Source organism: Octopus sinensis, linkage group LG3 (assembly GCF_006345805.1).
Source record: "Octopus sinensis linkage group LG3, ASM634580v1, whole genome shotgun sequence".
Lineage (NCBI taxonomy): Eukaryota > Metazoa > Mollusca > Cephalopoda > Octopoda > Octopodidae > Octopus > Octopus sinensis.
The window spans coordinates 63,830,369-63,854,976 of record NC_042999.1 but is presented as its reverse complement, the minus strand read 5'-3'; the positions used below and the strand labels follow the sequence as shown (position 1 = coordinate 63,854,976).

The 24,608-nt window shown below is 36.3% G+C and overlaps 2 protein-coding genes across 2 annotated transcripts in view; one reads left to right on the top strand and one right to left on the bottom strand.

The window, feature by feature from the left end:
• The window catches only part of LOC115209106 (ADP-ribosylation factor-like protein 8B), a 73,421-nt gene extending 63,022 nt beyond the window's left edge, over positions 1 to 10,399 (top strand). The window contains exons 3-5 of the mRNA XM_029777233.2: positions 2,624 to 2,785; positions 4,933 to 5,003; positions 8,640 to 10,399. Of these exons, the coding sequence (XP_029633093.1) occupies positions 2,624 to 2,785; positions 4,933 to 5,003; positions 8,640 to 8,695 (289 nt within the window). The 3' untranslated portion in view covers positions 8,696 to 10,399. The remainder of the gene's footprint in view (positions 1 to 2,623; positions 2,786 to 4,932; positions 5,004 to 8,639) is intronic.
• A 310-nt stretch (positions 10,400 to 10,709) lies between these two features.
• Positions 10,710 to 24,602, bottom strand: LOC115209107 (mediator of RNA polymerase II transcription subunit 11). The gene is made up of 3 exons (XM_029777235.2): positions 24,404 to 24,602; positions 18,302 to 18,442; positions 10,710 to 12,775 (listed from the first exon to the last, which is right to left on the bottom strand). The coding sequence occupies exons 1-3, from the start codon at positions 24,480 to 24,482 to the stop codon at positions 12,588 to 12,590; spliced, it is 408 nt and encodes a 135-aa protein (XP_029633095.1). The 5' UTR covers positions 24,483 to 24,602; the 3' UTR covers positions 10,710 to 12,587.
• Between the last annotated feature and the right edge of the window lie 6 nt (positions 24,603 to 24,608).

The window sequence follows — 24,608 nt, the reverse complement described above, 5'->3', positions numbered from 1 at the left end:
TGCTTTTTATGTGCCACCAGCACAGAAGCCAGTCGAGGCGGCGCTGGCGGCCGCCATGTTCGGATGGTGCTTTTTATGTGCCACCAGCACAGGTATCACAACTACTATTTCCATTGATATTTATTTCGATGTTCATGTACTTGACTCAACAGGTCTCCTCAAAGAATTTTAACAACTCATTTTTTGTTGCTGTGTCTAGTCATAACATTTGTATATATATAGTCATGCTCTCTCTCTCTCTCTCTCTCTCTATATATATATATAATATATATATATATATATATATATATATATATATCAGTCGCCATGATAGATCGTTAGCCACTGCATACATTTTTTCTCTCCTTGTTGTTTCTGTGTCCCTTTCTGTAGAAGAGCGTAGGCTCGAAACGTAAAAGACTTTTTCTATTCCTGAGCGTTATACTAATACATCTGTTTGTTTTGTACACCACCTGTCTTCGTCTTTTGTTTTTTTTCGTAAACTCTCCCTATATATATATATCTTCTGTTTTTGCCAGTATTTAGAAATTTTATAATCTCTTACATAACATATTCTTTGAAGTTGTACAAGTAGAATTTTTATTCTTTTCATAAAACTTATAAGATTCACTGTTACATCATCTAGAAATTATCTTTGCTGTGTATATGAAAATCTATTGTTGATGTTTTCACAGTTACCATGTTGCTTCCAATCAACTCTGATTTAGTGTTACCAGGTAGTCAGCAGAACAAGCTACAAATCTTTTGTTTCATATAAAACATTCCTCTGTTGGGGGAGGATCGTTTAATTAACATGTCTAATCTGCAACAATGAACTGCCTAATCCCCTTCAGCTTTTTTTTTTTTACCTTACTATCTTTAATTTTTTTTTTTTGTGATAAACTTAGGTCACCTGGCCCAGAGGTGGTGGTGGGAGGAGGCTTTAGCAAAGTAGTCTCTGTTGCAAGCATTTTAACCAAGTCTTCTTTCTGCCAATCTGAAAAACTGTAAATAAAAAAATTGTTTAAATATATGTACTCTGCTCAGAAGATCTTAACCTCCGTGTTGGAATCTAAGTTATAGTCATTGATTTATTTACTAGTAACATAGTCAGGAGTCACTCTTTGCTGTCTGATAGGTTACAGTAATCTTTTAAAGATTGTTGCAGTATTAATAGAACTTATCAGTAAGAGGAACCATAAGAATTGAACAGTTTCTATAGTTGTTTAGCCCCAGTCAGCTCAGATCAAAAGCATTCAAGTGTGTCTATTCCATCTTTTTTCCAATATGCAGAGAACTCAAGACCACATTTTTTTTCTAAGAAGGTGGGGTATTATTTTAAGGAGATCTAACAACTATTTCTTGCAAGTCAAGCAACTGCATATAGACTCCCACATTGGCTGATGCTTTTACAGTTTGATAAGATTTATGGATCTTATCTAGAATATTTATCATCATCATCGTTTAATGTCTGCTTTCCATGCTGGCATGGGTTGGATGGTTTGACTGAGAACTGGTGAGCCAGAGGCTGCACCAGGCTCCTATCTGATCTGGCAAAGTTTCTACAGCTGGATGCTCTTCCTAATGCCAACCACTCCGAGAGTGTAGTGGGTGCTTTTACATGCCAGCGGCACGAGGGCCAGTCAGGCGGTCCTGGCAACGACCACACTCAAAAGGTGTTTTTACATGCTACCTGCATGGGTACCAGTCCAGCGGCACAAGCAATGACCATGCTTGAATGGTACTTTTCATGTCACCGGCATGGGAGCCAATCCATGGCCCTGGCAACAATCACGCTCGGATATGCTTTTAATGTTCCACTGGCACGAGTGCCAATCAGGTGGTATTGTTATTGGCCATGTCAACAATTTTGATTTCACTTGCCTCAGTAGGTCTTCACATGCAAGGGTTATTGTCCAATGAATGAGGGGTATTCACTTAATAATTAAAGTATATAACTTGTAATCGAGAAATATTGGGGACTTTAGAATTACCTTCATCCTCCAAAGGAAAAGCAGGTTATATTGTATCTTACATGTTTTCCAGGAAGATATTAAACTGCACTGAGGAGAGGAGACAGACTTGACAAACTCTTGAAGTTTCTGTTATTCAGGTTTAGTGTGTGAGATTTCAATTTTGATTTTAAAAACATCAAAGTGATTCAAATAGTGCAGTCTTGCATGACAGTTGAACAGTGGATCAGAGAATATGAACCCTGTGAGTAATAAAAATCCCTAAATAGATGCAGAGGAAATATTTCATTAAAAATACACCACCTGAAAATGACTAATAGAAATATTGGTTGGAAGGTAGTGTAGATACAACTAAAAGATTTCTTGAATACCTTTTTCTATTTGTATTGCAGTAGGGTCACTATGCCAATAATAAACACTTGCACAGGTTCTATTTCAGTTCTCTGTTTTTATTTGTCAATTGGTTAAATGATCCTCCCAAGAAATAGCAAAATAGGTTTCAATGCACAAGTCACATCAAGAATTTTGCAAACCAAATACCAAAATAAAATATTCTTGTATACCATACTTCAGAAGTTCTAGTGTGTTTGTGTATTAATTTTTTGAAAATATGTATTTGTTTTTGTGTTTTTGCTTTTTTCTGCTTTAACTTAGTTTGTATTTAATTCTAGTTATATGGTAGATGCCGCTGACCTGGAGAAGACGGAGGCATCAAGAAATGAGTTGCATAATTTACTAGACAAGCCACAATTACAGGGTATTCCTGTGTTGGTGTTGGGAAACAAACGAGATTTGCCCAGAGCCCTAGATGAGAAAGATCTTATTGAAAAAATGTAAGTAAATTACCGTCATTATTTTTAAAAGACTTTATTCATGATGACAGAAATTATCATACAACATTAATCCATGTTCTATCAGCTCAAATGCTCTAGAGTAAAATCTGATTATTCCATTCAGATCTTTTGTTGCTTTACTTTTCATCTGGTCTGCATCATTCATTACTTACCTCCTCTGTATGTATATTGGTTTACATTATTAACTCCTTCACATCTTGACCCAACATTCCTACTAGGTATATATTTTATATCCAATGGTTGTTCATACCCAACTTGTTTCTCTTCAATCATATACATCCATTAAATTTATTGTCTGTGTTTCACTATCATGCAATGTAAAACCTATAGTTTTTTTTTGCTTAGTTTACCAAAGAGAATATCTCTGTTGTTAAATATTAGCATCCCATTAAACTCCTTTTTGCTTCAAGCTCTAACTACTGATTGTACTATTTTATACTTCCACTCCCAATTTATAAGTGTGTCATGTGACTCACAGAACTTATCTGCATCTTCCAGCAAGTCTTTCAAGTAATTTCTGGCTGCTTGTCGTATTAACTACACCAGAACATCCAGTACAACTTCAGTTTTTTCTTCTTCTTTTTCTCCGTTTTGGACTTGGCCATGTGGTTAGTAGATGTTTGCTTCTCAGTTACATGGTTTCAGGTTTGATCCCACTAGGCAGCACGTGGTCAAATGTCTTCTACAAAGTCTTGTGAATAAAACGAAATAACGAAATGGAAACCATGTGGGGTCATATTTGTTGGACTTATTTGCTATATTTCTGGGGTAAGGCAACTGCAGAAGAAATATCTAACTAAAGATAAACCTCTGTACTTAGCTTTTGTTGACTTGGAGAAAGCCTTTGACAGGGTCCCCGGATCTCTTATATGGTGGTCAATATGGAAACTGGAGATAGATGAGTAGTTGGTAAGAGCTGTACAATCCCCTACTTATAAAGGAAGAAGTTTCAGGGTTAAGTGAAATGTTTTTGTATAACCTGAATAAATTAAGAAATGGAGTCAAACGCAGGTGTTATTGAAATAATTTATATTTCCAACATATTTTTCGGAAAAAAGCATTGAGATTATTCCCGAGTTAATAGGATAATGTACCACTAAGACTAGTAAGATGTTAAGGTGTTCTGAGAGCCTTTCACACTAGCAGAAAAAAATGAATGAATTTAAAAGGATAATAATGAATATCATGATCTTCAGAACATTTTGATATCTGTCAGTAGATATTCATGTTTAACTCTGCCATGGCACCATGACAAAAATTACGTTAGCAGTACCTTGAGATTAGTTTGACCCCATCATTAAAAATGTATTGAGATACCAGAAAAAAATCTGTTTGTCTAAATAATGTATTACAGCATTTTGTGTGTAAAACTTTTCATCCTAGCACTGAATACACACCATCTTGCTCTGCTCTTCACACATGGAGTTATTGCATCCACTGCAGGTGAACCTGGTCTTGTCTTTTGATCTTGGACAAATGAGACATCTTTTGCATTGTGATGAATGATGTCGGGTGGTACTTTAAAGAGCTGAAGGTGCTTCTGGTAAAATCTCACAGCTGCGAATGATCTGTTTCACACCTTGAGATGTTCAAGGTGCGCCTAATTGACACTGTGTGTAGAATGATAAACAAATCGGACAACCAAAAAAATATTATAATAATAATAATGGAAACAAAATTGCAAGAATTTGGTAGAATATTGAATCATAAAACCTGGCAGTATCGATTATCTAATATTTTAAATAAGACTGAAATCATATTGACCCCACACTACCAGTTATGGTTAACCCCTACATAATCTCTGATTGAGCCTTAAAAGCATTCAAGCCATGACCATATGTCTTTTTCATAAATTGTGTACAGATGCTCAGGATAGCTTGTAGCTTGATGGCCAAATTAGAAATGGTGGTTGATGTTGTCAGAACAGGGTGGGAAAAGGTTCAAAGAACTGTTAGCTATATGGGTAACAAAAGATTTCTCATTATCCAGGTGAACAGATTGTATGACATTTGTGTACAAATTGTGATGTTTCTGTTATTTCCAAGTATATAGTTTAAAAAAAGATTTTTTTTAAATAATCTATATCTACTTGAGGTGACTAATTTCGTTTTCTGTTTTGTTCTTAGGAATTTATCTGCTATTCAGGATAGAGAAATTTGTTGCTATTCCATATCATGTAAAGAAAAAGAAAACATAGGTAAGTAATAATACCTTTTGATATGTCTTGTACACTTCAGGAACCTCTTGTTTTGCTATTGTTTCATTTGTTGACAATTCTAAGTGGTTGCAAGAATTTTATCTGTCGTCGTCTGTGTTAACATTGCCTTAAGAATATATTGCATAATGCTGGTTGATTGAAGGTTTGAGCTTGATCAAAGTGCTGCTTCCCTGAAACTCTAAACCTGTCCTTTCCGAGGTTGTTCAAACTGTTATTCCTCAGGTACTCCAGACTTGTTATGCAATGTATAATTAAGACACTCGTTTCCTTACCATATGTGTTCAAGTTCAGTCCCATTTTGTGGCACGAGCAAGTGTCTTCTACTCTAGCCCTAAACCAACCAAAGCCTTGTGAGTAGATTTAATAGAAGGAAACTGAAAGAAGCCCGTGATAAATGTGTGTGTTCCTTTTTGGCATCAAGTGATGTTCTTAAACCAGCGTCAATATCATACAAGCAATGTGGTTCGTTTCTAATCATTTGTGAAAAAATGTCTGGCCATGGGGGTAATTTTACTTTGTTTGGCAACTGGTGAAGGTTGGTGACAGGAAGAGCATCTGGCTGTAGAAAATTCATTTCAACAAATTTCGTCTGATACATACAAGCATGAAAAAATTAGGCAGTAAATGATTATATATATATATACACATATATATATATACATATATATACACATATATATATATACACATATATATATATATATACACACACACATATATATACATATATATATATATATATATACATATATATATATATATATACATATATATATATATATATATATATAGCCCTAGCGGTTAAGACAACCTGTGGAAGAGGTAGACCTGGGATGAAGTGGTGAAGCACAACCTTCAAACATTAGGCCTCACCAAGGAAATGACTAGCGATCGAGACTTTTGGAAATATGCTGTGCTTGAGAAGACCCGGCAAGCCAAATGAGACCATAACTTGTGGCCTATGCCAGGAGCGTAACCAGCCCGCTTATGCATATTTTTTCCTTCTTTGGTCACTAAACTCTGCTTGTGAAGACCTGTTGAGGCAAGTGAAATCAAAATCAATTCGATGACTGGCATCCGTGCTAGCGGGGTGCAAAGAGTACCATATGAGTATGATCGTTGACAAAGCAGCTAACCGGCTTCCGTGCCAGTGGCACTTAAAAGGCACCATTCGAGTATGATCGTTACCAGCGTCACCTTACTGGCACTTGTGCATGTGCTAGTAGGGTGCCAAGAGCACCATCCGAGCGTGATCGTTACCAACGTCACTTCACTGGCACCTGTAAAAAGATTCGAGTGTGGTCATTGCCAGTACCGCCTGACTAGCCCCCGTGCCGGTGGGACGTAAAAAGCACCCACTACACTCTCGGAGTGGTTGGCGTTAGGAAGGGCATCCAGCTGTAGAAACTCTACCAGATCAAGATTGGAGCCTGGTGCAGCCATCTGGTTCACCAGCCCTTGATCAAAATCGTCCAAACCATGCTAGCATGGAAAGCGGACATTAAATGATGATGATATATGCATGTATGTATGTATATGTTCACACACGCAGATCTATATGGTGGTCTTTCACATGGCTTCAATGAACCAAATTCTACTCACAAGGTAAAGCAGTTGTTAACAAGGTACTGTTCAATATGATCAAACTTGGAACTTCATGATTGTAAAGGTGAACTTGTTAACCATACAACCAGGAAACAAACTGGAACTTCTTGTCATCTTCTCCAGACTAGTATTAGGACTTGAACTCAATACTGCATAAAACACTTGGTCTACAATAATCACATCCCTTTCAGCAAGCAAATATACTGGATTCCTATAGTAATTTATAGCTACAAATCTATTACAGGCATGATAGAAAACAAATATCAGTGAACAACGTCTTACCTCTACTGGGTCAGAACAAGTAAATGCTGGTCAACTTGGTACCGGTTTTGAAATTTAGCACCAAACAGGTGCCCGATTTCTCATCAGCCAAAGTCTGCCAGCTAAATTACTACTAACATTCTCCCCCACCATGCCTGCAAAAGTTTGTTTGAAGTGACGAAGCACTATAGGAACAAATGAAATGTGTAAAAAATTTTTATAATATCATCCCTATATAAGTATACAACCAAAAAGATCCCAACATATTAACCTCATAGTCACTGTACCTCTAGTAATTAAATGTTCAATATTTGGGGGAGGTGTTGTTTTTTGCGACTTTCATCATCTTCCAGTGTACAATTACAATTTACAGGCTGTTGACATCATCTTTGAAGTTGAAGCCTTTTTTTAGGTATGGCTGCATGGTTAAGCAGCTCACTTTACAACCACATAATTTCAGGTTTGGTCTCAATGTGCAGAACCTTGGGCAAGTATCTTTTACTATAGCCTGGGCTAACCAATACCTTGTGAGTAAATTTGGTAGGCAGAAACTGTGGAAACCCATTGTTTTTATGTGTTTGTCTTGACCACTGCTGTTGGTTTGTTTACATCCCCATAACCTAGCAGCTTGGCAATAGTGACCAAAAAATGAGCACCAGACTCTAAAAGAAAACAAGTACTGGGATCGATTTACTCAACTGAACCCTTCAAGGTGGTGTCCCAGCATGGCCACAGTCCTATGACTGAAACAAGTAAAAGATAAGCTCTATACTATGTATCTGTCAGTTTGATTATATGTTGTTAGCTCCAAACATGTACATAATGTGACTGGATTCAAGCTAAAATGCTATGACTCCACTGACACTTATATTGATGTCAGTGGCATAGGAAATCAGTCACTACTCTTAGTTCAGAAAATGAAAAATTTAAATTCAGTCTAGCACAAAGTACATACCAAAGAATAAGACAGCTGATAACTATATAAAAAATAGAAAAAAAATATTACATTTTCCCCACTAAAGACGATGTTAATTGTTGGAAAAATTACAACTTTGATATTCGTCTTGAGAAAGCACCTCGTGTAGACATTGAGTGCTAAAAAGCACAGAAGCATCTAGCACTGGCAGTGAATTTCACAATTCTACCACTACTACTGGATGCTTTACACTTGCTACTAATACACTTCTGTGCTTCTTAGCATTCTTTATCCAAATTAGATACTTAAGATGAATACTGCAGGTTTCTACAGTATTTCTACATTAAGATATAAGAATGCTATTTTGAACTAATTCTGTTTCTATTGCTAACAAGTTATAATTTTACTAGCACTATGACCAAGCAACACCGGGTCATAGTGTTAGTGCATGCATGCGCACATACATGCGAGTACTGTCCAAATCTCTGACCAATCACATACAGCTAGCTGGCATTCAATTGGCATATCAAGTTTCGGGCATTTTCATTGGGTTTTGGTTAGAAAATTCACAAAAAAGTCACTTCTATTGATTTTTTTAATGGCTTTGCGGGGTGACTGGGGAAATGTTAAGATGTGCACAACCACCCTTGGACGGTTTTGAATGACCATAGAAAGTGCGAGCCCTCTAACTGAAAAATTGTGGATTTGTATAAAGGACACGCACAGACAGACATTTTGCCGTTTATATATATAGAGATATTATTAACAGTAACCCATCTCAGAGTCCCTCTTTTAAATGAAATTCACTCATTATATTGTTTCTTCTCTTTCAGATATAACTTTGCAATGGTTGGTGCAACATTCAAAATCCGGTGGGCGATTAGGCTGATGTGTGTACAGTACACTGATTTATCTATTTGAGAGATTTGCTAATGACACCTCCACCACTTCTACCAAAATTCATCATCATACAGACACCTGTGCTCAACATTTTTCACTTTGGTTGTTGTTGTTGTTTTCTCACTTTCCCCCTCTCTCTGTCTTTTTACAAACAGCTGCTATTTTTAGTTGCAATTAATGAAAGGTTAGTTAACTTCTTCAAATACTATTAAATGTAAAACCAAGTAACACATCTTCACAAACATACACACATACATACATATGTATTTAAATAAGTTTACTTCCTTCTCTCTCCATTTGTCTACAGGTTCAGTTTGTCAACCTGAAACAGCTTATTTTAATTAATTAATTAATATTCTTCATTACCTAAATTAACAGTGGCTGTCTTGTATCTCTAAATTATATTACTCAAAATTCATTACTCTTCTCCTTGCTCCAAATATAGGTAGATATTGGTAATATTAGGCACCTTAATAATTAATGAAAAATAAACTATATATAATCTCATACAAATAGGGGAAAAAACATAATACATGTAGCTATTTTATGCATTTGAAGTTTCATGATTCATTCCATTGCAACTTTGTTCCTTGCTTTCGTGTTCACTTGACAAACACATGGAAACAAGAAACTTTGAGTAGCACCTAGATGTATCATCAGCTAAAAATGAATTACAAACAAACACTTCAGCAACGCACTGTTTTAGAAATGCAAATTAAGAAAGACTTCTCTCTAAGTATAGCAGAGCTACATTGTTTCATGTGCAGCATTCACTCAGACAGCATGAAAGAGCAACACCTGCATGAAACACCAGGTAGCTAAATTTATACAAAAACCTGTACACACATATATATAATATATGAGAGAGGGTATTCAATAGAGTAAATGTGTAATTCTCTAAAATTAAATATTAAAAGAAAGTCTTAAATCTAAGCTTATATAATCAGTTTTCTTTGTCACTCAGAAGACTGCTCTAGTATATTTTGTGTTTCACATAAAACTGGTATTTTTATGGGGGAAAAAAAGAGTACTGGTAATTGAACAAAATATAAGGTTCTTATATATACATATATTTTTTTGGTTCAGCAGCTCTTTCAAAAACAGAAAATGTAAAAAACTATTCTTCTACACATGGGCTTTTAACTTTTTTTTTTAATCCTATTTATTTCTCCCTTCCTGCTTTTTCTCATGCCTGCCTCTTATCTGTCTGTCTTTGTATGTATGTACTTAACTAGGCACATGCATGCATGTATGTGTGTATATATAATGTTATATATAAGAACTACATAAGCTGCTTTCTTTTTCTTTCTTCATTTGAGCACTAATGGATTCTTGTATGTTTCTGGAGTTTGTGAAGCAGGGAACTAAAAATTAAAAAAAAATTAAAGCAGGACATCCTAACAAGAGCATCAGCTGCTATATTTGCTTAAATAGAAAACAACAACCAACAACCCCAAAACAAAATTATTTCAATAACAAAATTAAATCTCCCCCAATTACAGAAGAAGGAAGAAAAAAATGGGGAAGAAACTGTCAAAATTGACTGTCCTTTGAAACCTCTCTGCACCATTTCTGGAATGTATTCAAAGATGAAGACAACAGTGGTTAGAAACAACCAACCTGTGGATGTATGTGGACAAATTAGATTGAATCTGTGTCCAAACTGTAAGATTAAAACATTACTATTATGAAATAGTGTTTCTTCAGTATAACTTTTTTTTCTCTTTTCTTTGATTATTTGTTATTTTATTTTTTTAGGCAACTAAAATCCTCATCAGAGTTTCTGGGTGTAACTTATTGTCTTAAAGGTTAGAATATGGAGGTTTCTTGGTTATGCAATGACTATAAATCATTCTAACTTGCCTTTTTTTTTCTTTGTCCCCTACTCCCTTTCTCCTCGTCTCATAGATATATTTTATAAAACATCACAATCTTTTTTCTCCCTCTTCTTTATTGTATTTTTTTATGCATTGGCCTGGTTTCTAATTTGTCTTTTTGTTTTTCCAATGTTTAACAAATTTGCTTCAATCATGTACAGTTAGTTTAATTACATTTTGCACATATTATTCTAATTTTTCAAATGTATTTTCTGACTTTTGTTTGCCCCTTTTTACTTAAGATTTCATAAAGACATGCCCCTATGATCTTTATATTTTTATTTTTAAGAACAGCCTTAATCATGCAATGTATAAAAAAATATCGTCCAGTAACTGGTTATTTTTAGGCTTTATTATTATTATTATTAAATAGAAAGATTAGCTGAAAAATATCCTCTCCCTCCCTCCAATATTGTTGACTCATGATAGCCTTACAAAGTAACCCCTATATGAGGCCATCGTGACTGTTGTTGATAAAGGTTTACTAAAACAAAACTAATATTCTTCATTGAAAAGAATTCTGAATAAGTTGAGCATCTATAATTTTTTTTAACCTCACTAATTCTGCCTATAGTTCTAAATTTGTTTCTTGAAAGAAGATAAATTAGACCAACACTCTTCAATATAATTTTTTTTTCTTCTGTTATAAACAGAACAAAATCTAAAGCTGATTTTCTTTAAAAAAAAAACTCACCAAAAAAAAGGGGGGGAAAAAAACCACCTCAACAAAAATTGATTTGTTTATTAAATGATTTTTGTTCTCCTTCTGTTGTTGTTATTTATATATAATTTTCCATTTTTTCTTTTGCATTGTTCTTTCCTTGTTAATTTCTGCTTTTCCAAAGAAATTCCTGTATTTTTTCACAATTTTGTTCTCATTAAAAAGAAAAATTCTTCTCAAGAAGAAACTGTTTATTTTTGCCATCCTCAGTTTTTCATTGTTCAGTAGCACTAGTCAACTTTGTTTGGGCCAGGTAGACACGTGCAATAACTTGTTTGTAGGTTCAGCACACTTTGTGTTTCACTGTAAGAGTGCAGACTTTCTCAGCTGATAGTCCTTGAGTATAAAATGCTGTTTTTGTGAAGATCAAATATACAATGTAGTCACTCTTTCGAAGCACAAAATTTAAGCTAGAGTACATGGTGTTGGAAGAGCTTTGTAAAAAAAAAAAAAGTCATATGTTTCATTAGGTAATATCTACAATAATTCAATCTTAGATTTAATGATCTTGCTGACTCTGCAATAATGGATAGTGACTAGCTAAAGTGAAATAAACTAGTATTGTGGACTATCACTTGGAGTAAGAGAAGATATCAAAGAGATGTTTAATATCACATGGGTTCATATTGTGGCAATCTATATTGTGTCACTTCCCTGGTTCTATCTAGCAGTCAAATCTTAATTTTCAAATGTAATTTGGAGATTTGACTGCTCTTTCTAGCTACGAAGGTATGTTCAGTTTCTGCTAAATTTGACATACAACAACAGAAGAAATATATGTAATAAGTATAGAAAAGACACTTTATTTCATAAAATTAAGTCTTTTGATAATGATTCTTTAGATGTAATGACAACTTTAGGGTCATGTGAGAATTAGATGTGATGGTGCATTTAAGATTAATACAGGGACTGATGTTGAAGCTGAAACCTGACAGGAGAATCTAACAGCCAAGCACTTACTCTGATTTCTTCAAAGGCTTTTAGGAAGAAGGGAAATATTTTGTATAAGAAATCAATGTATACAGTCTATGAAATACTGGTTTGATGTATTGTTTCTTTGGGCAAGAATCTTATTTACCAAAAGTTCTGTGCCCTTTATTAATCCCTACATGCTTCCATCTTAATTCACATTCTTTTTTCTTGACATGCCAGCATGGAAAACAGATGTTAAATGATGATGATGAAAGCAGATAATCACTCCTTGGAGGCTTGATATGAATTAAGTACAAGACTAGGTACCTACTATATCAAATGAAGCCCAGCTTCCATGTTGCTAACTCAGCTTAAATCTGTGATGATTGAAATGGCCTGCGCATGCCAGAGCCTTGTGGAGCAGATGCAAGGTAACCATGTAAATGTTCATTGTGAATTTTTTCAAGTTCATTAAGTCTGCTTTTGACATGTTCAACTCTATGCATGGCCATCAGGAGATCTTTCTGTGCTGCATAACAAGAACCTTCATGAGGCTGACCTGCAAGCAATATGTAAATAAATAAGTACAAAGTTAACAGGCATTTAAACAGTAGCAAAAAGAGGCACAGAGCTACATTGAAAAAAAAAAGGTTAATTCAATCTAATAAGGAAAAAAAGTATGATTGTGGATAAAAGTGGCTAAAACAGTGTTTCTCTGAAGGATTTCCGGAATAACATTACTTAACAGCAGAGCAGCCAACTGGCTTCCGTGCCAGTGGCACGTAAAAAGCACCCACTACACTCTCGGAGTGGTTGGCATTAGGAAGAGCATCCAGCTGTAGAAACTCTGCCAAATCAAGATTGGAGCCTGGTGCAGCCATCTGGTTCGCCAGCCCTCAGTCAAAATCGTCCAACCCATGCCAGCATGGAAAGTGGACGTTAAACGATGATGATGATGATGATGTGTTTCTCAGAATTCAGGGAGTCCCTCCAGTTCAAGTTGTTTCTTCACATTAAGAGGTCACAGCTCTTGTGCTACAGACATGCAATGTTAGAATGTCGCAGGCAGGCATTGCAAGATGGAGTCTTCAAGCTGAGCCAACAAGCAAGAAACCTAGGGGTAGACCAAGAATGAAATAGTTGGATAATATCCATAATCTCAGTCACCCCCAGAAAGTCTGACAGTTGCTTCTGAAAGAACTATGGAGGAAATGTTTGAGAACCCTACCTTCATAACTCTCCCAGGAATAGTAAACAAAAAAGATAGATTGATGGATTTTTTTTTTTTTTTTTTTAAATGGTTTAGCTGTAAAAAAAACTTTGTAGCCAAAACTACTATGCTTGTCTGCCACCCAGTTAACAGGTACCACCTAAAGTACTATAAGTGAAATTCACTCTATAGCAATCTGTCAAACCATATTTTTCCCTACACATGTTCAGGGTGGACCAGTCTGAGAGAACATGTGAAGGCCATGAATATTGTCACCTTTCCCAGATTAAGTTCTAAAAAACTACAGATTTGATCAGTTTGATTATCACCAGTTGGAATGTAAGCAAGATCACTCGTGCACACAAGCCAGGTTGTATACAGTCTATAGCCACTCAATGATTAGGTATTGTAACTGTGTGGGAGAGACATTCTGTGCATTGCATTACAGAATAACCTAATTCAATACAAAGGAGAGATAAAAATAGCCTGAACTGGGTTGACTGAAACAGGTAAAGTAATTTATTAGCAACAAAATTGAAATATTTTTAAACCAGCTCCACCTGGCTCAGTAATGAGGTTCGTTGCTTGTTCACTCAATGCCATGAAACCAGAGCTGACCCACAGCCCTTACAAAAACCCCTTGGGATTAAGAATTTACATTTTCTTGATCTAATCTAACAAAAAGATGCATCTATAAGCCATGCTAGAAACAGCAGCCAAAATTTCCTTCAAGTCACACCCTTCTACTTTTAAAAATTAAATATAATAGTAAGAGGAACACTGAAAAGAATAATGGTCATAGCTGGGGCTCCTGTCTAGTCAGATTATCTACAATTTTACAAATTGTATACTATAAGCTAAGGATTTCCACTATCTTACAAAAATATTTATATTTCTTATTAAATAAGCACAGGCATGGCTGTGTGGTAGAAAGTTTACTTCCCAACCACATGATTCTGGGTTCAATTCCACTATGTGACATCATCATCATCGTTTAACATCCGCTTTCCATGCTAGCATGGGTTGGATGGTTCGACTGGGGTCTGGGAAGCCAGGAGGCTGCACCAGGCCCAGTCTGATCTGGCAGTGTTTCTACAGCTGGATGCCCTTCCTAACGCTAACCACTCCGTGAGTGTAGTGGGTGCTTTTTACGTGCCACCATGTGACACCTTAGGTAAATGTCTTCGACTATAACCCCAGGCTGACCAAAGCCTTGTGAATGGATTTGGTAGAATATCTAGTAATTAATCTCAAGGCATGTATAACAGTAGCTTAGAACAAAAAAAGTAATATCTATAGCAAAACTCACTCATAAACTGGTGTTCGCTTAATCATTTCATCTTTTGTATATAATATAATTACAACATATAGCCCAAACATTAAAATTATGCATACAGGTTCAAAATTGAGTATTGGACTGTAGATTACATGGTAAAGAGTTCAAGTTGTTTGACAGCTAGTACATTATGACCCTATGCAAATCATATCTTAGACTGAACGAAAATAGGACCATCTCTACTGTATGAAGAGTGGAGAGATTTACAAGAAAATAGCCATATTCAACACTAACATGATCAGATTGATATAAAACAACAGTGTTATCCACTAATATTTTGTAGGCAATGAAGGAACTATGATTGTGGGTTTTATAGGTCATCCAACACTGGAAAAGGAGGTCAATGTCTGTGAAGAAAAACACTTGAAGAGAGAGAATTCCAATGAATTGCAGGGGAAGATTGACTATTTTGTGCAGTGCTTGGAAGAGGGAAGATGGTAAGGAGAATGGGATGGACAGATATATGGAGCTAACAAGAACTAGGTAAGAAGCCATTATAAGAGAAGAAACAACATATCTGTGAAGTTAATAAATAAAGTTAGATGTTTAATGTACTGCACAATACAACTATTCAAAAGGTTAGCTGTTCATTTGTGTCCATAGACAAGACATATAATATTCAATGGTCCCTCATTGTAAACAAACAGCACCAGCTCTGGGAAATCGACATGCATCCTGTTGATTAGCAGGACTGAGTCAGTTCTTCCCACAGGAAAAGTTACAAATGAATAGATTAGGGAATCTTTACCTCGTAAGATAACGACGAATAAAAAGTTCAGTTTAAAACCACATGGTCAGTGGTTCAGTCTCACAGCAAGGCATCTTGCACAAGTGTCTTCTATTACCTCAGGCCAACCCATGCCTTGCAAGCGAAATGGAAACTCAGTCTCTCACATATACATATGTATGTTTGTGTCTGAGCACATACACATGCATGTTTTCTCACATGAAATTGTCTTGGTAAAAATAAATGATTGCATTCCTAAACATCACATCCTGTAGCTGTGCACTCTCTAAGTAGTGGAGTAAAAAAAAAAAATACCTTACTTGTTAAATAGGTAAGGATTAGTGACAGGAACAGCATCTTAGCCATAAAAATGCAGCCTCAACCAAGTCCCCTTCCAATCTATGATATACTGGAGCTGTTTACCAGTGCACTTCTAATTTTACTCACATTGTACACATTATGGATTAAGCAGTAGTGTTATTGATGTTCAACATATTACTTCAATTTCCATGTATAATAAAACAAGATGAAGAACTGACAGAAGAAATACAGCATTCTACAATTAGAATTTATCCAAATAGCAAAGCTTTATTTCTATATCAACATCATCCCATAATTATGAACCAACAAAGAGCCTGTGCATAATCAACTGACCTGCTAGAAATAGCAGCCAAATTTCCATAAACTCATACCCTAAGAGCTCTTTAAAGAAAACCAATTGGAGAATTGAAAAATAAAGATATTGAAGTATCATGGCTGGAATGCTTATGACAATAGATCTTCTCCATCAGGTCTGACCTAAAGCTAATCAACCTCCCATCCATTTGATGACATTTCCGTCTAGTATTAGGAGAACCAAAACATTTGCAACACCAACTTTTCATTTCTTTAGAATAAAATAAGTATCAAAGGAAATATCATCATTTAAAGTCCATTATTCCTTGCTTACATGGATCCAATAGAATTTGTTGAGGCAGTTTTTCTATGACCTGATGTCCTTCCCATCAGCAACCCTTACCTGTTTCCAAGCAGGGCTAATATTTCCCCATGGAAAACTAGAAGTGGACAACATCGTTTTTAGGAAGGTGGCACTCATTTACAACTATCATATGATGTCAAAACAAAGGTACACACAACGGATTGCTTTCAATTTTCAACTACCAAATACACTCACAAAGCTTTGGTCAGCCTAGGGCTATAGTAAAAGACACTTGCTGAAGGTACCACGCAGTGAGACTAAACCTAAGACTCCATAGTTGGGAAGCAAGCTATTCAACCACACAGCCATGCTTTAACATCTACTTACAATTATATATAAATACAAGTGTCAAATTAATGAGGGAGTCTATGTGGACACTCAACTTGTTACAAATAACAGCTAAATTCCTTCAACTCACACGCTACAGTCTAAAAAACGGTTGCAATGGACTGCCCACATATTTAGGGCTAACCCAAGTTAAACAGCAAAATGGCGTTTGAAATTTGATCAAAACTAAATGCTGCACGAACTTGGAAGGGGTGTTTTAAAGTAAAATACGTTTCAAATGGTTCAGTCTGGTATTGTCATAGAACGAGGTCGTTGCCAGTACCGATAGACTGGCCCTCATACCAGTGGCACGCAAAAGCACCCACTACACTCTCGGAGTGGTTGGCGTTAAGAAGAGCATCCAGCTGTAGAAACTCTGCCAGATCAGATCAGAGCTTGGCGCAGCCATCAGGTTCGCCAGTCCTCAGTCAAATCGTCCAACCCATGCTAGCATGGAAAGCGGACGTTAAACGATGATGATGAAACGTATGGGCAGCTATGTTATAAAGAATCATACTCAACACTAAGAGGCATGCAACTTGTACACACACGCAAACATTCTTAATGATCCAAAACTTTCTATGGATAAATTCATCAAGATGTGTTGGATATGCAATGTTATTTTACCTTCATCATCTTCATGGTTTTAATTTTTCTATGGTGTTGTCACTTGCTGGATGGCTCTGCAACTCAGAGCTTCTTTAATTGTTTAGATCATGTCTTTGAAACTCAGTATTCCTAAAACTGTGCTCAGCACCTCTTTCCAGGTCTTCCATTGTACGCTTATTCCACTTCAGGAAGCCACTACACTATCACCTTACAGCACTCATTCACTAAGCATGTAGGAGAGGAGTTCAGTAACTGATTCATCAAATTGTGCAACCAATTTATGCAAGGGAGACAACTTCACTGGTTGGCACAAAAACCTGAACGCTAAGAGAGGAAATTGAATACAAAACTGATGTTGATATACACAAAATGCCTTGAAATCAGAAAGAACAAAAAAATAAAGGCAAGAGGCAAAAATTTATGAATATGTAAAATAGTTTTTCTTATTTACAAGTTTCGACCACACTAATCCTAGTCATCCTATCACTCTTCTTATATGAAAGTTCTAATAAGAAGGGCATCCAGCTGTAGAAACCATGCCAAATCAGACTGGAATTCAGTGCAGCCCCTCAGCTTACCAGCCCTGGTCAAACCGTCCAATCTATGCCAGCATGGACAACAGACCTTAAGTGATGATGATGAATAACTATAAGCAGTGAACTGTTTGAATACAGCATTAAAAGAAAATGGTTGTATGTTTTTATGCGTGTCTGTTTAAGCTATTTGTGAGGTATAAAACGTATGCATGTATAATCAAGAGAAAAGGCTAAAAGTATTTAGACTAGCAGAGTTAAGATTAGGATTTTAGTTGCTATTTATGATCATGATGATGATGAGGAGAATGTCACCGAAATTAGTAATAAAAATATGCCTGTGTCAATGTAAAATCTCACTTACCAGTAGACACCTGAGTGAGATAGTTGATTTGCTTTGTAAGTCCAATCTCAACACTTTCAAGTGTTTTAATGAAGCTGGTAGTGTGACTTTCTACTTGCTTCATACTTGGTTTATCTTTGGATAGTTCTTGCAGAGCTTGACCTTAAATTAGAGAGAATTTCAAGAGTAATTAATGATAAAGAAAGTAAAAAGTAAAATTAAGGTAGTTATTTCTGTATAATGTTACATATACCATACACAGCAAAGATTGAAGGGTTTGTTTTTGTATGTATCGAAGGAAATTACAAGTAACAAGACACTGTCATACAACCCATACACATGAAAAAAAAACGAATGTAAAATAATGATGATAATGATCATCATTATAGAGTTAAAGTCTTCTTGTCCATGCTTGCATGGGCTCAATGGTATTTGTTGAAGTAAACTTTCTACAGCCAGATGCACTTTCTGTAGCCAACCCTCATCTAATTCCAAACAGAAGACTAGAAATGAAAAACACAGCTTGTATGATAGTGACACCCATTAACAACTATCACATGATGCAAGACAAAGAGACACAAACTCATACAAACATGCTTATGTTTCCATCAGTTGGCCAGGGGCTATTGTAGAAGACAAATGCTCAAAGATCCATGTTAGTGGGATTGAACCCAGGACCATGTTATTTAGAGGCAAGCTTCTTAACGACATCATCATCATCGTTTAACATCTGTTTTCCGTGCTAGCACGGGTTGGACGATTCAACCGGGGTCTGGGAAGCCAGGAGGCTGCACCAAGCTCCAGTCTGATTTGGCAGTGTTTCTACAGCTGGATGCCCTTCCTAACGCCAACCACTCCGTGAGTGTAGTGGGTGCTTTTTACATGCCAGGGGAGGTTGGCAACGGCCGCGATCGGTTGGTGCTTTTTACGTACCACCGGCACAGAAGCCAGTCAAGGCGGTGCTGGCATCGGCCATGTTCGGATGGTGCTTTTTATGTGCCACCAGCACAGGTATCACAGCTACAATGATACAAATGTGAGGGTGCATGGCTTAGTGGTTAGGACACTGCACACACAATCTAGCAATCATGATTTCAGTTTCCAGACCAAGTGAGGTGTTGTGTCCTTGAACAAAACACTTCATCCCACATTGCTCTGCAATCACTTTGACACCTGACACATGGCACCTGTTCAGACAACATCAATTTGATAGAGAGAGTGAGCTAAGGTGTGGCACAAACATTTGATCACCATAAACAAATCACTTGTGTATGTCATTCAGCAAAAGCTTAACGCTCATACATTGTCTTTGACAGGAGAGTCCATTATATATATATAGATAGATGTGTGACAATCATATAAGGCGGCGAGCTAGCAGACATGTTAGTGCGCCGAGAGAAATGCTTAGTGGTATTTCGCCTGTCATTACGTTCTGAGTTCATATTCCGCCGAGGTCGACTTTGCCTTTCATCCTTTCGGGGTCAAATAAATAAAGTACCAGTTTCGCACTGGGTCAATGTAATCGACTTAATCTCTTTGTCTGTCCTTGTTTGTCCTCTCTATGTTTAGCCCCTTGTGGGCAATAAAGAAATACATATGTGACAATCAGCCAGATATTTTGGTTACAGCAGTTTAATTTATCAAACGACTGAAAAATATTGACTCTCTCTCTCTCTATATATATATATAATATATATATATATATCCTAATTAGTTTAAAAGAATTATCTGGAAAAAGTATAAAGAGGTGACTCATTTAGACTGGTTTTAAATAAGTTTCTAAAATAATAGCATATTTTAAATACGGAAGGATAAATACTGAAAGTTGAGGTAAATAAAATAGAAGTATAATAAGAGAAAAGGTTATGAGAAAGATAGACAAAGAGGGCTGACGGACCAATCGTCCGAAATGGTATTATTATGCGTAAAAACAAAGTGGAATTGGCAGTAAATAAAGCAATGGAAATCATGAGTATGGGTGTATGAGGTAGAATAAGGCCAAAGATAAGAAGAAGAAAGGGAAGAGAAGGATTAGAAAAAGAATTAAAACATGACATAATAAAGGCTACAGTAAGCTAAAACTAATTAAATGCAAGTAAAAACAGTAGAGAAGTATGGATTATTACACAGCATCAAATGAAAATATCATCACACATACACAAGCGCCAAAAAATATCCACAAATTATTAGCTAGACATATATAGAAATAGCATCTGAGAGCACACACCCGTGTGTGTGCATGCATGCACATGCAAGCATGGGTGTGTGGTCAACAAATCTGCAAAGCAGACCAAATTGTTGGACCAGGTCGTGAAAGTTATAGAAAGAATTATTTTGCAATTGATCAGGAAGAGTATTAGTGATGAAATGCAGTTTGGCATTGTACTAGGAAGAAATACTACCATGCTATATTCCAAGAGATAACTACAGAAGCACATATCTAGGAGTAAGCTCCTATACTGAGTATTTGTAGGGCCAGAGAAAGCCTTTGGCTGGATTCTGTTTTGTAATTTGGTGCTCCGTAAATAAATCAGGAATAGATAAATGGCTTGTGACAATTACACCAGTCATACATAGCGATACAGTCAGTGATACAATGATAAATTTAGCCTGCAGGTTAAGTGTCCATCAGGTCTCAGTCCTCTCCTATTTTTTTTTATATTACAGACCATACAGAAGTGTTTAAAACTGGCTGTCTGTAGCAACTCTCAGGATGGCCATAGTTGGAATACCTCTGATTGTTAGTCTGCTCAGTTAGATCTGATAAGGTGCTAAAGAACAATAACTATCTCGCTAACAAAACAATCACTCCAGATGTTCCTCCCTGTTAATTGTCAGCATGCTACATTCATGTCATTAGTCTCAAAGAGCTTACAAAGGTTACAAGCATCCCCACCTTCCCCAGAAATTGGCTGAATAAAAAGCAGCCATAGGCATGACTAAGAAGTTTGCTTCCCAACATAGTTTTAGATTCAATCCCACTGCATAGCGCATTGGGCAAGTGTCTTCTACTATAGCCCCAAACCAACCAAAGACTTGTGAATGGACTTGATAGACAGAAATTGAAAGAAGCCCATCATGTGCGTATGTGTGAGAGAGAGGGAGTATGTTTGTGTCTTGTTCTGATTGTTGTAAATGAATGTCATTCATTTCCAATATTCTGCAAAACAAGGAGAAATATTAATTGTTTGGAAACAGTTAGCGACAGGGAGGGAATCCAGCCACAGAATATCTACTTCAATAATCTCCATCCAACCCAGGCAACCATAGTAAAGTGGTTTGAATGAATATGAAGATAAATTAAGCATAAGATTCTGGGAACTAAAAATCTTCAGAAAATATTTTTCATATACGTATATATAAATACAAGCACTATGACTCGGCGTTACCGGGTCATAGTGCTTGTATTTATATATACGTATATGAAAAATATTTTCTGAAGATTTTTAGTTCCCAGAATCTTATGCTTAATTTATCTTCATATTCATTCAAACCACTTTACTATGGTTGCCTGGGTTGGATGGAGATTATTGAAGTAGATATTCTGTGGCTGGATTCCCTCTCTGTCGCTAACTGTTTCCAAACAATTAATATTTCTCATTGTTTTGCAGAATATTGGAAATGAATGACATTCATTTACAACAATCAGAACAAGACACAAACATACTCCCTCTCTCTCACACATACGCACATGATGGGCTTCTTTCAATTTCTGTCTATCAAGTCCATTCACAAGCACTATGACCCGGTAACGCCGAGTCATAGTGCTAATGCATGCATACACAGCTGCGTGCTTGCGCATACACGCGAATACTGTCCAAATCTCCAACCAATCACATACAGCTAGCTGGCATTCAATTGGCGTATCAAGTTTCGGGCATTTTGATTGGGTTTTGGATAGAAAATTCACAAAAAAGTCTCTTCTGTTGATTTTTTAATGGCTTTGCAGGTTGACTGGGGAAATGTAAAGATGTGCACGACCACCCTTGAATGGTTTTGAATGACCATAGAAAGTGCGAGCCCTCTAACTGAAAAATTGTGGATTTGTATAAAGGACACACACACAGACATTTTGCCGTTTATATATACAGAGATTATAAACAGCTAATTGCAAACTGTTGTATTCTCCCCACTTCATGGATTAAGGTTCAACAAGATTAGTAGGTTATTTTGTAGTTTTAGTTGTTGGGGTAAAATAATCAAGTGAATAAGGTTTCAGAGTACCAATTAGGTCTTGAGTTCATATCACTGCAGGTATCTTGTTTTGATTTTAGACAGACATTTATTTCAACAAATAGATAAGGTGCAACTATGGTTCCTTGACCTTGTCCACCTTGCTGGCTTCCACTGAGACTATCACCAGAGTTTATAAATATTATTCAGGGCTTCTTTTGCTAGATATAATGACCAGATCCCACACTTCATTGTCTCAGAAAAGCTACAACGTTATCCTATGCATACTGCACATAAGGAAAAAACAAGACAGTCGAAGTTGGAATGATTTCAATCATAAGTTTAATTCAAATAGGGTTAAGGTAAGATTAAACTAAGTCATACAAAGACTGAACTGTGGGGAGAGTGCAATATGTTCAGACTATCATTACACGGCAACCAATTCGTTTATTCTTTTACTTGTTTCAGTCATTTGACTGCAGCCATGCTGGGGCACCGCCTTAGTCAAGCAAATTGACCCCAGTACTTGTTCTATTGGTCTCTTTTACTGAACCGCTAAGTTACGGGGACATAAATACACCAGTATCAGTTGTCAAGTGATGTTGGGGGGACAAATACAGATACACACACATATATATATATATATATATATATATATGTATACAACAGGCTTCTTTCAGTTTCCGTCTACCAAATCCACTCACAAGGCTTTGGTCGGCCTGAGGCTATTGTAGAAGACACTTGCCCAAGGTACCATGTAGTGGGACTGAACTCAGAACTATGTGGTTGGTAAGCACGCTACTTACCACACAGCCTCTCCTACGAAATTTTATTGCATATCAGAATGTGCAGTATGATTTTCAGTTAAGTGCAGTTATGACATAACCACAAAAACATAGATTTGCCGGGCGCACTTTGTTGTTTGACCGACTACCTGCTTGCTTAATTAAAAATAACTTGTGACTACACAACTTATTTCCATTATCCTCAGTTCATTTAGTTGCAGGCTGATTTAAGTTCTCCAGCAGTTTCCATTCGAAGCCGTTAATTACTTTCAGAGAAAAACATCACAATTGCTCGTTTCTCTTTCCTCTAAAATGCTTAGCAAAATGTAACCAAAATAAAACTGATTCCTCTAATATCTTCAAAATTGAAATTCTATGTAAATAACTTAATGGTCAACGGCGGTTTCATTATTTACCATTTAATTACTTTTAACACCTTTGACATGTAAAGTTTTTGTTACTGTACGTCACAGAAGTAGAAATGGTAAAAATATTACTGAAAACCAAATTTTGAAAATACCCACGGAATTGCTAATGGGCGAAATGGAATACAATAGAAACAGGTAATTAGTTTGCGCAAATTTTTTCCCAAATTTTCTCATAAGTTTTTAAAGCTATTACGCTTGAGTGAAAAATTTTAGAATTATATTTGAAAAATATTAATTCCAAAATATAAATAAATTAATAAATAAACCAGTTTCTAACAATGATTTTTGCGAAAGTTTTAATAGTCTTTTCTACTCTGGGCACAAGGGCCGAAATTTGGTGGGGGAGTTACGCAACTGGTACTTAATTTTTCGACCCCGAAAGGATGAAAGGCAAAGTCAACCTCGGAGGAATTTGAACTAAGAACAGACGAAATACTGCTAAGCATTTCGCCCGCGAAAGTCTTGATATTAAAGCTAAATAAACAAACATGAATTTGACAAACACATGACAAAACAACGAAACAAGCCTTAAGCCTTAGGAGATGTCTTGGCCACCTAAACAGTAACCAAATCTCCATTAAACGATACCTTACTGTCTTTAAAAAGCGAAATTACACAAGACAATGCATTCTTCCTCGACAGAAATATTCAAGAACTCCGCCAAGGCTGGAAGAATTTGGTTCCAAACAATAAACGACGAACAAGGCAAAATGTGACCATTATAAGGAATTACAAACCTGAGCTATGAATTGCTGTAGCTATATCACGCTCAATCATTTCAAGTTGACGAAGTCTTTCTACTGGACCAGATCCCATCGTGGGGCAGATATTTTTAATTAGTTACTTTAGTCTTTTAATTAAATTTTTCACCGCGACACAGAAATTACCACAACGAAAGAAGCATGGCGTTCAGTTGCATTGTGGGTAATCTGGGAATCAGTG

Bases quoted from the DNA above. Each gene is read 5' to 3' on its own strand.
- LOC115209107 (XM_029777235.2), bottom strand. From the start codon at position 24,482: ATGGGATCTGGTCCAGTAGAAAGACTTCGTCAACTTGAAATGATTGAG. The intron at 18,443-24,403 runs GTTTGTAATTCC...CTCTAATTTAAG, and splicing joins TACAGCAATTCATAGCTCAG to GTCAAGCTCTGCAAGAACTA. The intron at 12,776-18,301 runs GTAAGTGAGATT...TATTGCTTGCAG, and splicing joins TCTCACTCAGGTGTCTACTG to GTCAGCCTCATGAAGGTTCT.